Consider the following 18,921-nt stretch of genomic DNA (forward strand, 5'->3'; position numbering starts at 1 on the left):
TTGACTTCTTGCTCCATCATTTTCCCCACTTTTCAGGGATGGGCTTTATCCACTTACACTGACACTGAAGCTTCTCTCTTGTTCTTCTCTGGTGAAGCTGCTTTGCTTTGCATAATTCTTTAAATATTTATTCAGGCAGGGTTTTGAACCTGAGTTTCCCACATCAAAGGGGAGCATTTAAATATCAGATGATAGCATCATCCTTTCTCTTGCTCACTCCCCCCACTTTAATTATACAATGTGGATCTGCTTCAGTAGAAAAGACTGAGAAAGTCAGCTTGCAATTAGTAAATAAGTGAATGACTTGTATTCAAATGGCTACTCCACATGTCAGCCAGCTGTTCTGGGCCAGGGGCTCTTGCAGTGCTAATTGCTCACTCTCTTTCTTCCTCTCTGTAATTCTAACCAGAATTTCCCATCCTGCTTAAAATATTTCATGAGGAAAATTTATGTCAAAACAGGTGCTTTTCCATGAATTTTCAGATGCAGTCAAATCAATTCCTTCTGGTAAAATTCTCTTAATCTATGGAAAACCTCTATTGATACTTTGCAGCCATCTTAGAGCAATGCTGAGTGTAAGGAACAAGTGGCAGTGTGACTTGGTTCTAACACCAGTGACTGATGTGATCTCAATCAAATTATTTCTGTACACATTAGCACTCTTCCCATCCACTGGCTCTAGGAAAAATATGAGCTTAAGGTGTCTACACTGCCTGTGTGATGGTGTCCCTGCATTAAACCAAAAGTGGGATGCAAGTTGTCCCAAGTATCGTAACGACTATATCTAGACTTACATACAAAACCAAGTGAATCTTTGTACATATAAAACAATTTCAAAATCTGAACAGAAGATAAGGAATAGTATTTAAAAATGCTATGCTTTTGTTTTAGTTCTGTAACTTGCTGGAATTTGATTCATTATTTTGAACAATGGTGTTTTGCAGTATTATCTGAGGTAATGGCAGAGTCTAGGCTTTACTTTCTCTGTTTCTTTCCAGGGTAGATGTATTGTTATTAATCAGTTTCCATGCCACAAGTATATAAAAAAATTAATTGTAAAGTATTTCAAAATCATTGAAGGAAATGCTCTGAATAAATGCCAAATATTAAATCTATTAAGGAAATGTGTTAAGAAAAGATACATTAGTTCCACACATTGAAACGGTGAAATAAAGAAATATATTTAATGAATGCACAAGAAAGCAGGAAAGAAAAGGAACAGCTTCTTTCAAAGGTTATAACTATAATCTTTTATTCACTTACATAAAAATGGTTCTTTATTACCATAACATACTAGTTGAGGTTCCAAAATCAAATGCAGTTAGCATAACTGTCTTTTAGTGATGTGCTCTTCACTGTGTTAGAAGATCCTGTCTTTCAGAAGAACTGCAAAATACCAGAGGAATTATTCAAATATGACAATTAGCTGGCCCCTACTAGGAAAAATGATTCCTGCCTCTGTTTTGTAAAATTTAACATGCCAGTCAATTTAACAGACAGTTTAGTTCAGAGGGGGCTTAGATGCATATCTAGACAAATAATAAAGATGAGATACAGAAATAACTTCAAACCCCAAAATTTTTCATTGGAGACTTGTGATTTTGACTCCTCCAGCTTAAGACTCTTCAAGAGATTTTTTAGAGAAAAGTGCTGAGAACATACCCCTTTGAAAAAGTCAAATCTTCCTAGACTGCCTCAGGTTAGATGCAAAAAAATAATTGATAATTTTTTCAAATGCTAGCCAAAAATCTCCAGTGTATTTCAGTTAAAAGCACTTGAATCAGACTTATGTCATGTGGTTTCAGTTTACTTCCAGTTTAGGGACAGGGCTTGAAGTTAAAAACTTCTTTCATATTTATTCTCTAGTTCTACATATTCATCTAAGAGAAATGCTGTTAACAAGGTCTTTTGAATTCCAAATATGAAGGTCCCTTCCAGGCTAAATTATTCTACAATTTTGTATCCACCTATGGGTATCTAGATCCAAAACACTAGCAGAATACTGTGTAATGGCTCTCATTTTTTCCAGGGGAAGACTCCTGAAACTTAAGGAGGTCTATTATCAGTACAAACCCAGGCCCAAACACCTGCAATCTCATCCCAGCTCAGAAAGCTGTAAGTCACTACAGTGATATGCTTTATTTCTGTTATTAATATAGTGGATATAGTAAAATATACAAAGCCTTATGAGGGGGCTTTGGAAGTAAATGTAACATTAATAAAATCCATAGAAAAAAACCCAACAAAACTTGAGAAGTTCAGGTATTACTTTGCCTAATCATGATATCAGAACTGGAAAAGAAATGTCTAGAAGGAAGTTAACTTACCATTCCTGAATGTTACAATATATTAGCCTTTTTGGATAGGTGATTGTTCTTCTTCAGTTATCAGTGGAGAGAAAAAATAGAACAGGAGTAATGCTCTGATATGTATTTGCTTTAAAGCAGGTTTGATACAAAATTCAAAGTAATGTAGGAAAAGGTCAGATATAGACATTAAAATCAAATACTTCTTTACAGATTAGGACCCACTTGTCTGTCCTTAACTGAGATGTAATAGCCATTGTCAACAGCTGAGAAATGTGTGAAAAAATTAACCCCTTTATGGAAAACACTAAGGAGCAATGGAAACTCCAAAGAAAAAGGAGACCATATAACCTCTCAAAAAAACCTCACAAAAAACTCAAAAAAAGGAGTCTCACTCAAATGTCTATTTCTGTCTCTCTGTGAGTTAAGTACAGATAGCAGAGGGGAAGGTGGGCTAAAAAGCACTGGAAAATCAAAACCAAAGCAGTAAAATAGTTTTGGTTTAGCAGAAAATAACTTGAAAGTATGAGCAAGGAAACTGCCTGCTGTGTTCAGTGTCAGGACTTTACACATTTTCTTGTTTAAAATACCCAAAAGCAAGGCTTAATCAGAAACACTAAGTTCTGAAATAAGTGTCCATCTCTAAGATGTTTAAGTATAGCATGGGTCAATGAGAACTACTTTTCATTAATTGCAATGCACTGGAGATGGGTCATAAGCTAGAAAGAAAGAAGAAAGAAAGCTAAGTGTCCATTTTAATTCAGAGCAATTTTTTAATCAGGACAGAGAGGAAGGAGAGAAAATAAGTTGCCGGTTTGTTGGTTTGGCTTTTTGTTTGGTTGATTGTGTTGTGTTGTTGGGGTTTTTCTGGGGTTTTTTTCCAGCTACTACTACCTCTTTCTTATAGATAAAATCACTCAGGTCTGGAACAGGAAAAGGAATTAAGGAATTATTACTAGCATGGCAACACTACATGAAAAATTGATTTTCAAGGAGGGGAAGCTTTAGGTAGCTTGTTTAGCCTTTACAAAAATCAAAGTTAAAAGAGCATAAGAGAAGTAATTTATTAAGCTGTTCTTATAAACTCCAAACACAATTATTTTCAATATACCAGTCTGTTCATGTTCATTAAATAAAAGCATTCATACTCAAATATGGTTCTATTTCTCAGTTGTAAGAAAAGAAGGTAAATGGAACATGCAGTTGCTCCTTGCAGTGCTGTAACATGCATTTGAGTAATACTGTCTCCTGTAGATGAAAACAGTATTTTATCACAAAGCCAATGGCAGTTTAACATCTCAAGTAATACTGCAAATTTACAAGGTAATTTAAGATTTCTAGAATATACTCAAGATACTTCATTTACAAAATATATCAGGTAGAACACTACAATGACTACTCAGTAGTCTCTTTTCATACATGACAGCTGAGGAATGCAAATCTTATTTATATGAAATGTATTGCTCCAAAATATGGTTTTCTGCAGACCACGAGGGGGCTTGAATCAAACACCTGAACAGCAAAGATGCTGACTTCATACTGTCTGATCCTCAGGAACGTCACCTTGAGCTCAACACTCTCCAGTCTCCTGGCAGAGGAACAGAACTACCTGAAATGCTGTCTTTACTGGAGGTTGTAAAATATATTTCACAAAAATTCCCTGCTTGATCCAAAGTGATTAAAAAAAAGGAAAAAATAAAATAATATTTTTTAAAAAAGAGTCATTGGGGTTTAATTCCTAGCTTTAAAGTTTCAAGTAAGGAAAATTTATCTATGAAAGGTTATCTTGAGATGGAAAAATTAAATACTTTTATTTTTGGGGGGATTTCTTTTAATGCTTCAGTCTGGTAAAACTGTTATAGATTCAAATTATTTTATCTGAACCCCAAAAGCAGGAGGTTTTGGGGAAAAAAACCGAGATGAAAATCCTGACAAACTTTGTCCCTTTGTATTTATGTTGGGTTTACAAGACATAAAGATGGTATGAACAGAGGGATGGGTGAACATGCCACTATCCTGAGGCTCTCCTTCAGTACAACATTGTGTTGGCATAAATAGGCTATTCACTAAGTGCTCTTGTGGGATTGTAATTGTAGGACTCTTATTGCAGACTTGTACAGATATTTCTCTCTCTCCAGAATAGGAAGTGGAAGCACACATCCAAAATCACAAAAGGATCCTGGCACAGCTGGATTTTGTGCAAACTTTCCTAAAAGCTGCAGGACAATGTTTTTGAAAAATTATCAATAATTCTGATTGTTTCTGACAAGTAAAGCTTGTGCAATACCGAGATATTGTAGTAATGGATATCCTCTGAGCAGCATAAATTGATTAAATATGGAAGGTGAAGGAAGCAGGTCTTTCTTGGCAACTATTAACAGAATAGTGCTTACAATAAAACCGTCTTTTCATTTTTCTCAGTCCTGGCAAACAAATAAGGGAAACTTTCAGTATCTAAAATACGCCTATGTTTTGCAGAATTCACTGGAATCTGTTGTGTTTGGGGTTGTGAAGGATCACTGCACCTGCATCTGCAATTGGGGGACATATATCCTACATCCAAAATACCACAAACAAAACTGATTCCACTTCTGGCCTCTGCTAATGCTGTACTCCATGAAACACAAATATTAAAAACAAACAAACAAAAAACAAAAAAACAAAACACAGGCAAAACTCTGCATGCTTTTTAAGATGAAAGGGTGCTTAAAAGTAATATCCTGCATAGAAAGCACTTGGTTTTAAAAAAAACCTCAGCTATTTGCCTATAAAGAAATGTTCACCTATACAAGACTAAACAAATTAGTATCTTTCTTTGACTTATTTCTTTTCTCCAAACTTCACCTTTACCTCCTAAGCTCCCCTGAATATCAATCCTACAACTAATCTTGATCTTAAATTTGGTGGCAAGTCTATCCCTGGGCAGAAAGTGCCCAGTTATGAAGTGGTGATCAGAATGATGTCTTGCTTTCTGTAGAAAGGAAGGAAATTACCAGTCAAAGAAATCAGCACCAGAAGCTGCTGGTGCTGCTGGTGCTAGAAGACAGATCAGGCTCTTATTTCTGTATCATTAAAGATTGAAGGAAAGAACTCAAATGTCAACAACTTTACAAGTACATGCTTAATGCTCTGAACAGCCAGGAAAATGGGAGCAAGTCAGACTAGGAGAGCAGGCAGTGAACATTACCAGGATTACTTGTATTTTACTTTTACGAGTCACCTTAAAGCTGTGTAGTGTTGAGGATTCAAAGCTCTTAAGGAGATTAAAGGTTCAGGTGCTGTGAACAAACAAATTCAGGCTACTAAAATCACAATTCTAAATTTTAAAATGTGCATGAGATTATTATGAGTATGAGTTAGTGATTTTTAATTATTTTGTGCAAGTTTTGCATATTCATAAGTCTGCTTGGAGCAGCACACACTGCATTTTGATGAGGAATGCCATTATTTCACAGTCTTAACACAGCTTCAGTAGAGCACCAGACAAAGTTTCAGGGACACTGCAGCAGACTCACAGTTTAAAATGTCCATAGTGACACTGGGGGCTGATACTACCACAGCTTCAATTCTAACCACATGTAGCACCTCCTGTTGCCCAGCTCTGGCCCATCCACTCTGCCACACCTCTGCCCTCCCCAGGGCTGGTAAGATTTAATCTGCATGAATTCCTCATACCCAGAATGGGTATGGCTAGAGCCAAGCCATGCTTCTGCTTCCCCAGCCTCAGCCAGCCTCTGCCAAGTGTCAGAGCTGGAGCATGCAAGACTCCTAGGAGAGCAGCAAGGGATGGAGAATGAACTGTAGCAAAGGGATCCCACACTCAGAAGAAAGTGGGAAGGCATACAGGCTTTATTGCTATACCCAAGACAACAACAAGTCCCCCAAAGCCTGATCCTGACTGTTCCCAGATAGCTCAGACTGGTGGGGAACAGACATCTGGGGAGGAAGGAGACACCCTTCCCACAGGTGTCTCTGTCAGATAATCTGGTTGTGTCCTGCTACCTTTCTTTCTTAGTAACAGTGTCATGAAACATTTAAGTGATAACTTTCAGCACTCCTTGTGCAACATAACTCATTTATTAATAACATTCATCATCAGTCTGCAGCAATATTCATATACCACCTCCCCCCCGGTTCCCGTTTACTCATGAATGGTTGCTTGTGGTATTATGAAGAAACTACCCTTGGAATCTCACAATAGGCAAACTTTTTACTCTCATATTTTAGCCTGGTCATGAGTCAAAGAGTAGTTTTTGGCACAACTCTAAGTATTTTTTCAATATTTTGAAGTGCAAGAGTCTGAAACACTGTTGTCTAAGAGAAGAATAGTGACTCCCTAATGTGAGTAACCTACTTCTTAATTAGCCCGTAAAAATAAACCCGCCTTTCCAAACATCTAGTCATCAGATTTTAAGATGTTTTTCTTGCAACTAGAAATGGTTTCATTAAAAAAACTCCAAAAATAGCTGATATCAAACAGGGATTCTCTTGAAGGGCAGTATTTTTATGAAAAATGTATAAGCTGATCTATACAAGAAAGAAAGGCAGCAGAGGGCTGTGCATGTATAACCAGGGTCAGGATGAGTATATGAAGGCATACGCAGAATTCCCTATGCTTTACTGCAGCTGCCACAGAATAGTAAAGGACTAGACTGGTTTATCTATGTGTTTATACCCAGCAAACTAGATACACTTCAGCTGTAAATAATCCATTTACCTGTCATCTTTTCATGAAATTTTACTGGAGCAGAAGAAACATTGCAGCATGACCCACCAGCAGTATGTACATCAACTTGGTATGAATATGCACAGTTTCTCAGATAATGAAGCCCTGACCAATTAGAGCTTTTTCAAATGAAAATCAACACTTAAATTTAATTTTGAAAGCTACAAGCATTCACCACAAGAAAATATTAAAAGCACGTGGTATCAGTATCATCTTTCTGTCAGATTCTAGCAAATACCTAGAGAAGGACTATATAAGACAAGGAAAGGTGCATTCATCTTTACCATATTCTCCCAGTTACTGGCAGTCAACAACTTTACATACTCTTGAAGCTGGAGAGAGCATCTGCTATATGCTGTTAAAAGCCAACCAGAATACAAAACCATTCATGAATTTGTCTGGTCACACTTTTACCATATTGACAGATTTTGGCCTTCCAACAATCTTTGACAACATATCTCTATTCCATCACTGAACTGTGTTTTATAGAAAGAGAACTTCCTTTGTGCCTGGTCACAGTGATTTTCAAGTTCTGAGGACACCATTCCCTCGTAATTTCCCCCAAGTTATTAAGTTATTTCCCCCAAGTTATTAAGTTATTCAGAGCTATTGCTTTAAGGTTATCTTTTCCTAGCATAGAAAAGAAATTATTATCAGTAAATTCTGGACTGTCTCAGAAATAAAATAAATAAGGAAATTCAATAGGAACTCAGACTAGTAATGTAATGGTCAATAATGTAAGAGGTGATTAGTGGATCTGAACAAACCTTAGGCATTTGAAATGTAAAGAGTTGTCTAAGAGATCAATTGCTGATGCTGTTGCTATTCCAATATTGTAACTTCAGACCAGGGACATTTAGAGTATACAGAGCAGGCAAGCCATAGCCTTTTTAATCATCTCTTCTAAAAGCAGACTAAGAGACTTTACAGTCTGTAATACTGGTACTATTGAGAAATGATTTCTAACATTACTTGCCTTCTCTTTCACTTAAGGATGTATGAACAATCCATACGCTTTTCAGAAGGGGAAGGATTAGTATGTCTGTGAAAGGAAACACTATCTCTTCTAATCTCAGGCAAAGCAGACACAATGGCTGTCATGCTCATGACATGAATCATCTCTAAAGTCACACAGAAGTCTTACCCTCAAAACAACCTGCACATCCTTTGAGGTGTTCAGCGGAAGCAATGAACTAAATACACTAAGCTTTGAACAATTCTGTTGAGCAAAACTGTGAATAGTATGGTGGAAACAGCCACACAGAAAGGGGAAAGGATTGCTGCACCACAACTGGCTGGTCAGTGAAGAGCCCTGAAGAGCACAAGACCTGCCATAGTGGCAGCTCAGAGCAGAAGGAAGACAAGAGAACACCTTTCTCCCAGGTTTCCTGAAAAACACACTAGTGGCATTGCTCTTGGTGAGAAAGCCATTAAAATAACTCCAACCCTAGTGAACAAACAGCTTTTGATTTCTCCATGTCTGAGGGAGACTGGGATAAAGTTGTCACAAGTTTTATCTTAGCCAAATCCCACTAAAGGGTCTGAGCTAGTGGTGGCAAACTATGGCAAAGCTTCCTCAACATGCTTTAGCAGCTGTGACACACAAACAGAACAACAACTATCCACAAACACACTGAAGTCTCTGATCCCAAGAGCCTTGATTTCTTCTAGTATTACCTCAAGGAGGTTGGTGATCAGCTAACGCTTTTTTTAATGAAATTCTGTAGAACATAGCTATCAAACATTTTCAAAATTATTTAGAGAACCATCATGCATGACAAGCATGCTTAATTTAGATTTGGTAAGGCAGATAAAACATTTTTATTACAAAACACAACTCCATTATGTAAGGTGTATATACATTGTATACATGTACTTACACCTTACAAAATGTGTGTTCTATCTAGCTGGGAGGAAACACGTTTGTGGCAAATGAAAAATGCAGATCTAAATTTTAACAGAATGTGTATTAGGTGAGATCACTGTGTGAGGACTAAATACATATTTTCAGTGTGAGACAAAGTTCACACTTTCCAAGTGACCACTATGTACTGAGATATCATCTAAAATATTTAAGTTTAGATGCACTTAATAGCTATTTCTGCCCTAATGCTGCCTAGAATATCACAAACATTAATTTATAATTAGGTCCCTGAAGATACTTACTGTAAGTTTTTTTAAACAAATGTATTATTTTGCCTTAAATTTGATTCTGCTATATTCCCTGAGAATACTACAATCTAAAATACACATATTTTATTATCTGCAGCATGTAGCTATTTTTGCAAGGCAGTATGTTAGCATGTAAACTACAAAATACAATTCATGAGTAGAACTTTAAGGTAATCTTTCTGTTTAAGTATATAGTTCATAGCAAAGGATACATTTATCACAAGATTTAACAGCAAGAGAAGGATTTCCATGAGTGTGTAATTTTTGATTTGCACAGTAAAAAAGATATCTGAAAAGAAACCAAAAGCCTTTATAAGTTGGTTATATGTCACCAATGTAAGGCTTTGTTACTTTATGAGAGACTGAAATGAGATTGTCTGGAAATTGCCTTCCCTATTCTTTCCAGTCTCAACAAAAAGAAAGGAAAAAAGAATATGAAAAACTGGTTAGACTTTCATTTTTTTTCTCATTTTTAATATCATGAGATACTGTAAGTCACACAGCAAACTGTCCTGTAGACACAAAGGCATGAAACTGATGGATTTTCTTTAAGATATGCAACACTTAAAATTCTCTCACTACAGCATTCAGCTGTTTTACAAGGTTACAGCTAAGCCTAATCCTGATCTGCTTTAGTGAAAGCAAAGCTTCATTCAATTATTTTAATTCAAAACTGGTTTCTAGACTTCTACAGTAAGCAGCTCTGCAGCTAATGCTGGGGTCTGTAAGGGTGTTCAGTGCACTATCAACACAGAGATATGAAAATCGGGAAGAATGTAGAGGTCATTTAATAAATTGGCATCCTGTATGCCCACCCTCCAGTGTGGAACTGATCCTCATTACCAGGGCTGTGCTTTGTTTCTTTTTAAATGGTCCTCAGAATGGGATTTAGCATCTTATCAACTATTGCCCTGTGAAGGAACCAGACATTTCTGATTTGGATTACAGTGAGCAGCACTTGTAGGAACCTCTGTTTCATTTCAGGGGATTAAAACTCGATTTCAAAACAGCTCAAAAGAGGGGGAGAGAGCCCTTCAAAACATTTCTCATACTGATGACTTGCATACCAAAGCTGTGGAAGGCTATATTTATTTGTCTTGAGATGGAACCATGGAGGCAGTAAGCAATTGAAGGAAACTCACAAAAAATGCAATGTACAAATTATTTGGAAGAAATTCTCACTTATTTGCAAAAGAGAAACAGAGCGAACACTTCTCAGATCCCCTAAACCAGACAAACATATTCACACATAACATTTTTGCTTCGTTTTGTCCTCTCTGTTTCAGGCTATGAATGTTTCTTGCAATGTCATGGGGAAATTTCTTCATTTCTGCCCAAAAGCTCATGGAACTGGGGGTTCTGGTAAGGAATGGGAAGCAAAAATCTCCTTTTACAGGACGAACTCTTTAAACTTGGTCTGTCAGAGTCATTCAACAGATGGGAGAAAGACTCCTGTCTCTCACTAGCCTGCCACTTTTAGTCTCTTCTGCCTTCAGTCTTCTACCACCATCTTTATCAGCAGCCCGAGCCCTTGGAGATGTGAATATCATCTGTTTTCTTTTTAACCACTGTATATCAAATGATCTCTCCTTGTGCAATCCACTTGGACCCTTAATTGTTGTGACAACACTTGTCATTTAGACAGCTCTTTCATCTTCAAAGCACTTCACAAACATCAATTAACACAAATCTAGATTAATTAATCTGACAATTAATTTGCTATATATCCAGCAGTTACCATAATGGAGAACAAACTAGTGCTTATTAAAGTCATTAGAATGAGCTCACTTGCTTTAACAAATATAGGATCAAGCTAATTTCTTGAGTCTATTTCTCTCTCCTAAATCTTAACTGCAATCTGGTACTTTTTTCCACAGCATCTTCAACTGCTTTATCAAGAATACAGCCAAGGAAAGGCAACATAGAAAATGGAATCTGTAAACTGAGATCAGACACACATGGAGTTAATCAGTTCTGTTTTAAGGGTGATCTTAAATCTTGCACCCTACCTGCACAGAGTTTATGAAGATTGATCAGGTCAGTCCTTGACATGCTCAGATAAATCAGGGTTCTAAATACACTGCTGTGATTAGTGAATTCAGGAGGCGCTCATATTATAAACCAATTGCTAAATTATAAATTAACCCAAACTGACAAAGCAGGGTGACTGGTTGCAGCAAATCCCCCACAGTCACTGTAGACCTTACAAAGCAGACAACTTGAGGTTTTAATAATCAGTGTAGCACCTGCTACCACAGGAAAACAGAGAGAACAAGGGGAATATGAGAGAGAAAGGACAAGAAACATTTACTAGAAAAGTAGGTCCAGTGGTATTTGTGCAAGGAGGTCTCAGAAACTGGCTTTTACAGTTTTTCCTCAAAATAATGTATCACTCTTTCAGAAGACTGTATTAAAACTCCTAGGCTAATTAAGCAGTATGCACTTATACAAGTGTTTCTCTTCATTTATTAAATATACATCTCAGCATAATATTTAAGCCTATTTTTTGTCTTTTTACCACAAAGAAGGAACTTTTTATTGTCTAAAATTATCAGTTGCATAGTTAGCTTTAGAAGAACTTCACTAAAAATTCACAACATGATAACATCCTTAAAATGGCTAATAAATATTATTCAGACTATAAATAAAGATTTGCACTCTCAAAGAGCGAGGCAATTATTCTATAGGTTCCAGGAAAATGCCCTGACCTAATGAAAAAGAAATAACTTACTGAAAAAGTAATTTGAAAGCATCTTTTGATTCATATTGAAGACATGTAAAGGTTGAGTCCCCTTTTCTTGCTTTTGAAGACTTTCTACAAGAAGGACTCCATATGCAAGTTCAGGGTAAGCGAGCCAGGAATGATTGGCTCCAATGGCATTAATTTGGTGAGTAAATTGAAGGGAAAATGTAGAACTGCTTAGTTAATTAGGTATGACTGAAATCACCCAATCAAGTAAATAACCAGGAGGTCTAGCCTATGCTGTAATTTGTTCTTGGTGCCAGTCTCTTTCTACCTGGAATTAAAAGTGCAAAGAAAACAGCAACAATAAATGAGTTTTCTCTTATGGAACAGCATGAAATCCTTCAGTTCATGCCTTTCTAATCATCATTTGACACTGCTTGAATTGCCTTTCGTGCCACATGCTTTTCAAAATCCTGCACAAATTATTGCTGTTGACCATAAACTATATCTTTCCACATTAGTGCTTCAAACACTCTGACAGCTAAACTGTGAAAGCATAAAAGCACTAATGGATTTGTCTAAACTTATTTCTTATTCCTTCTATCTTAAGCTTTACTTGGCCATCTTCACAGGTTCTGCTTGGTTACTTTACCTAGCAGCTTTCAGAGATACTGAGGGTTTATTGAAGGATAACAGTTTATAACATACCAGTTTATAATATAAGCAGAGCAGTAGTCAAGTATTAAAGGTCACTGAAAGCTTATTGATCTAGAGAACACTGCAGTAATAACTCAGAGAATATAAAAATAACCAGTACTATTTGCTTTTCTTTAACTCAGAATGGAGCAAACAATACATTTACAGACCTATAAGAAACATTTTTTCCCTTAATGATCCAACATTCTGCATGAAAACATCAACATTTTAAGAAACCAGATGGAAACAGAAGGTTACAACTATCTGAAGAAGACCCAGTGTTCCATCCCCAAAAATGCCATAACAGGCACTGTTAAGATTGTTATCTTACTAACACGATTTTAATTAATAAAATTAAAATGAAGTGATCGGCCGTTTCCTTCCAGAATAATGTCAAAATCTTTCTTGTAGGCTGTGAAGCTTCTTCTATTAATATTGTAAGCAAGGATCACAATATATAATAATGTATTGGGTCTGGCTGAGCTGGAGTTCATTTCCCCATAGTAGCCAAGGTCAACCCACCACAAAAAATATCAACAAGGAAGAGGCACTGCATAGATTGTTAATTAAAGCAAAGTGTAGTTCTATCAAGAAGACTGTTAGAAATGACCTACCAAGAAAAAGCAGAAAAATCGTGGTCTATGAAAATTCACGGTCTATGAAAATTCACATTGGAATGGGCCATGTAGTGCTATTTATCAAGGTCTTAGGGCTGAAATTAATTGAAAATCACACGACCTTTAACCTTCTGAATGCATTTCACTAGCCCTAGAAGTATCATAGATATACTGGGGCTTACAAGCATTAGCAAATAGAGCCCTCAGCAGAAAACCAAACACGGAATTCATGTGCTAAGACACAGCTACTCCAATAGATCATATGGGCAGAGCCAAGGAAGTCAACCGGACATAAGAGAGAATGGAGAAGAATGGTAGAATCAGGTTTTAACCTCCTTATAAGTACACAGGAAGAGGCAACTTTCCAATGGTTACCCCAAAGTAAGCAATAGTACTGTCTCAGGGCTTCATGCTCCAAAGAGCTGTTCATACACTCCGAGGCCTTATAACCTGATGTATGGAGCAACCCTGGTAACCGTGGCTGTGGGTCCCATTCATAACTGTGCATGCACAAATTTCATTTGGATCATCATCTGTAATCCGGGTTGGACAGTGATGAAACAATAAAAAAACTGACAGGAGTGATACAGTTGTAACCTACAGATTTTTGCAAGGTAGAAAAGTATCTAATGGACATTCTTCTTCTGAAGATTTCCCCTATGTGGGTGGAAGATAGAAAGGACTTTTTATACAGATAGGACATGTACTTCCCCCTCACCTTGCAGCTTATCACTTCACCTCAACTATGTTTATATTCTAGGGGTTTTCTTCCTCTTTTCCTTATGAACAGAATTTCTTTTGGTGATGTTTTCCATACAACCTCAGCAGAAGATATAAGTACTATATGCCATGTGCCATGTTTGGTCTGTGCATAACAAGCACCTTGTTATGTGTTTATATCCCAAGTATTATAGTAGCTAATACCAAACCAAAAAGAGATTATTTTTCCGTGTACGTTACCAGGACTCCTCTAGAGAAACAGGAACCCTGCAACTATTAGAATGAGTGGACAGTAGATGATTCCTACCAGAAAATACTCACAATAAAAGCCTATATTTCAGATAACCTTTGACAGCAACGCACCTCACATTCTGAAACCAAACTTGAATGCCAAAGTTCCACAATTTACAAGACCTTCAGTCCAGCAGACTAGGATAAAAACTGCCCTGAGAAGGATTATAATCATCAGTCAGATTTATCAGTAATTACTGTTGTGAATTGAAGCTCTTTACACATTAGAAAAGCAATGCACTACTTTTGGATTGAAGAAGTATTTTGCAATACATACACAAATTTTCTGTCCTATTAGCACTAAAAGAAGGTATGAACGGCACTGAAGTGTGACCAGACTTCTCAGATGGTTTCAATGTCTGGGAAAAAAAGCTCAGTAGGTTCATAAATCTAATATCTCCATTTTATAATAAAACCTAGAGCAGCAATAATTGCAATAAAGTTTTACAAGGCGTCCTGAGATGAATAAAATACTCACTGTTCTCCGCACCACAGATAAATAAAGCAAAATCAGGGTTTTTTTAAAAGTCCATAAGGAATTTGAATTAACAGACTTAGTAAAGGATGCTAGCAAAAGACTTCTGAGGCAGACCCTAATTACAGGCTGCTTTGATTTTAGTGACCTTCTTTGTCTTATCTTTCTAAACATATTTAAACCAGAAAGTTTCAAATGCACAGACAGTGTAAAGACTGCTTTGGGTACAAGATTAATGAAGATCAAACTTCTGTAAGTTGATCTGTATTGTTTTAGTGTACTTCTTCCATTAATCCCCATTCCTCATAACACAAATCTGACCCCTAATCTCCATGCCCATGTGATTTCAGTGGTAGAGATGAAAGGCCAAGACTTCAGTGCTACATATAGCCTATAGAGGGAAGCCAAAGGTAGTGACAGTTGCAGTGTGTCTGCAGTTGTTAAGAAGTCTTGCAGAATTTCCACACAAGTTGATATTTCTCTCCAACCATTGCTGATGCCTCTTTAAGCCTTAATTTAGATTATGCTTTCCAGAGCGCATGAAAAAATAACAGCAGGTAGAGATACAAAACTACCCAGCCTTATGCAATTACTGCTCACAGTGATCAAGCAATCTTGGCAAGAAGCTGATGCTCAGCAAGGCAGCTGGAATACACTAAATCTCCCCCACGTTAAATATGACACAGGGAATTCTTCCAACACTTAGCAGAAACATATTGCTATATACTTTATGAAGTGAAACAAAGCAACTAAAGTCAAATGTTCCAAAATATGGTCGTGTGAAGAGTGGACTGCTTAGTCAATGTAAATTAAAATATAAATATTCATACAGTGAATATATTCATACCAGTCACAGACACTTCATCTCTCTAATTCTTATAATTTCTACTCTTCTGTCCTCACTGCCATCTAGGTTATAGACCATACAGAAAGGAAGCAAATAATCATCTGACAAGTGCTATATGTTATCTGTCAAATACAAGTGATTTTGGGGGCTGCTCTACCATAACAGACTTATCTTACACCCACTAAAAGTTATAAAGGGCCTGAATTTGAAATAAGTGTCATGATTTTTTCTTATTTTACAGCCATAATTAACATTAAAATATTCCTGCACTCATGAATGATCTGGTGCAAATCTTAGTACTTTTAGCTTTTCTGCAAATGACTGAACTGCAGCCTCAGGCAAATACTCAAATATCAGGGCCTGCAAAGATTTGCATACACAAATAAAACATGTATTCTCTCAAAAAGAAAAAAAAACTGTATTGAAAATTGTGAATATGTTCATAAGATCTATCCTGCCCTGGTTTTCTTCTTTAGCCATACTTTCATTGACTTTCCCCTCATCTTGTCTACAGGCAGTCCTAAAGGACTATTCTTGTTCCTCTTCACTTCTCCCTTTTCAGCCTCTCTTTTGAAGTATCATCTGCAAAAAATTTTGTTTACTATCACTCTGCTCATAGTTCAAAGACCACCTTTATTCCCAGATCCATCTTCTTCTATCCAAGCTGAAATTTCAGCCTTTCTCATACCTTCTCACCTCAGCTTCGAAGAGATTAAAGCATGTCTCACTGCAGAACCACATTCCTCTACCCTTATGGACTTGCCACTTGCTCTGATATCCTAAGCTTCACACTTTGTTTGCTTCTCTTCCTAGGTTTTCTCATCTAAGTGACTTAAAGGCCACATGTACACAATGTGGTGAAGGCAGTGCTTAGCTAATTCTGCTTTTCATTTTAGTAGCAGAATTCTGATCAAATTCCTTTCTCAAACCTGTATAGTCATGTTACTATGGGATGCTACTCATTTAAATTTAAGCTACATCAAAAAGTACATCCTGTAAGGCTAACTGACTGCTCCAAGTGACTGTCAGATATAAGCTGGACTAGGTGATTTGGGACCTTGTGACAAGGAAGAGACAGATTATAGCCTTCTGCATCTGGTAGTGTAAAATGCACCCTCAGAGTGGCTGCATAACACAGGTAATCTGTCACATTACATCTTTTCTTCAGCCTCTCAGCATTTCATATTTTGAATATACCGTGTTCTCTAGCATTGCCCCCTACACCTCCCTTTCACCTTTCAGAATGCTGCAGAAGCTACAGCACTCCCACCATGTCACCTCTGCCTATATGTCCCACCTGCCTATATGGCCTGCCCTTCTCTCATACATCAAACAACTGCTAACTGTCCCTTTCCAAGCCTTTCATTGCTCACTCTGTTCAAACACAAAACCTCAGCTCTCAGCCCTGCCTGAGCTGTGATGTGAACACATTGTCCAAATATGTGCCATCTCTGCTTTTTTCCAGTGCTTCCATTTTGTCACAAAGTAGCAGCCCAGGCATCAGAGGTGCCAATGGAGGTGCCAGCCATGGCAGTGGTCCTTGGCCTTCACTGTCCTTTGAGTCAGTCATATTACTACCCCTGGATGGTAGCTGCTCTTTTTCACCCCTCTTTTCCTTTCCTGGAGGCCTATATTGCTTACACAACACTAAGTTATGTGCTTATCTTCTGTGTTTCAGGCAACTAATATATAGCTATTTAATTTACCCAGGAAATTTATAAAATTGCAACCTCCCAAGATAACAAAGTCCTTATCCTAACACTTCACATAACTGTCATCCTACACATACTACAATAAATAACTCCTCTACATTTCTTCATTTGCATTAGAAGTCCTCTTCAGCCAATATTGTTAATTTTGCTTACATTTTAAAATGGAGGCTGTTCTTTCTGTACAGCTTATTCTCTATTTCATCTCCAACTCTATTCCAATCCCACTGAACATGTGAAACACAACTGGTTTTGACCATTTACCAGCTAAGGGGTAGATGGGAAGATCTTTCACAACTGCTTTCCTGTGCCACCTGAGATGTTGAGCTTCCTTCACACATCTCAGGCACGTGTCACAAACACACTGTCCTGGCCTCCTAAGTATCCTGTATTTCATCTACTTCATCCTTCGCTTCTCCTTGCTGCATCTTTCATTGTCTTCTCAAGCTTCCTCACTCTTTTGGTACTTCTTTTTCCCTTGAACCCATCTTGTTTGCCCAACAGTGCCACAAGGCAACAGGGAACACAAACAATTTATACAGTTAAACATTGATATCTGTGTCTTCCTTGTGCATCCCCAATACCATACAAACATATACATACAAGCACTGTGTCAATACCACTGTTGTTCCATAATAACAGGGCTAATTTTGTGAAGTTATAAATCACAATTCAAGCATTCATAAGATTCCTTTTATCCTTTCCACCGATCTGTGGCATGCATTGTAACATATCCACACCAGCATTTTATTTTTGTCTAGCTCCAAAGAGTATAATCTGTTGATTACAGTGGATTACCACTTCTCTGCATCCTTAATTTGATTATGGTAATCATAATGTGGTAATCAGATGTGTGATCATCTCTTCCATTAAAGAAGAGGGAAGTGCAGAATAGCAATCTACACTTGAAAAAGGGAGACAAACTTTCATTCTCTATGAATAAAACTATTAAAAAGGTAGGAATGACTTCTGACCTTTAGCCTGCGGTCCTGGTCTCCACTGCACAGAGAATTTACAGACACTTTGAAGGTCTTCCACGCTGGATTTAAGTTATTCATCACAACCTGTGAGTGAAAATAAAAAAGGGACACATTAACATTTCTACATCTCCAAAATGAATGCTAGCAAGAGCCACAATTTTCAATACAATACGTTAACCAGAAAGAGAAAGAAAGCAGAGCTCAGCTGGAGTTTTCAGAACAACATGCATGGAATATGTGTCCTTGAGCAACCCGCAGTTTGAAACACTCCTCTGGAAAGCCCCCAAAACGAGCACATGTAGGAAACAAACTCATATTTCCCTGCATATATCATGTGTAGATCATGCTGAAGAAATTGCTCCAGCACTGCCATGCCTCAGCAGGAGTGTAACTCACAAGGGACAGGTTGTAGAACTGAACTGGAAGCCATGGAAGAGATGCAGGAGTAGGCAATAGGGTTGGGCAACATCAATTTACAGGCACATGGTTTGCCTGGCTAGAAAGACTTTATGGAATCCATAACAGGCTTATAAACCCAAATACCCACCACAGCTCCATCTTGTACACATAAATGCTGCTTTTTAAGATAATGCCAGTCATTAGCATGGAAGCAGTAATGTCACTGGGACACAAGAAACAAATGTAAAGCACTCAGATTACAAATGTCTTTAGCACCAGCACCCTGGGAGGAGGTGG

The 18,921-nt window shown here is 37.4% G+C and overlaps 1 protein-coding gene across 3 annotated transcripts in view; it reads right to left on the reverse strand.

Moving 5' to 3' along the window:
• Positions 1-18,921, reverse strand: part of CPNE4 (copine 4) — a 226,791-nt gene that overhangs the window by 68,817 nt on the left and 139,053 nt on the right. For all 3 annotated transcript variants that reach the window (XM_027659449.1, XM_027659448.1, XM_027659447.1), the window contains exon 7: positions 18,220-18,309. In XM_027659449.1, coding sequence (XP_027515250.1) covers positions 18,220-18,309 — 90 coding nt within the window. The remainder of the gene's footprint in view (positions 1-18,219; positions 18,310-18,921) is intronic.

Source organism: Corapipo altera, unplaced genomic scaffold (genome assembly GCF_003945725.1).
Source record: "Corapipo altera isolate COAL_440 unplaced genomic scaffold, ASM394572v1 44b, whole genome shotgun sequence".
In the NCBI taxonomy this organism is placed as follows: domain Eukaryota; kingdom Metazoa; phylum Chordata; class Aves; order Passeriformes; family Pipridae; genus Corapipo; species Corapipo altera.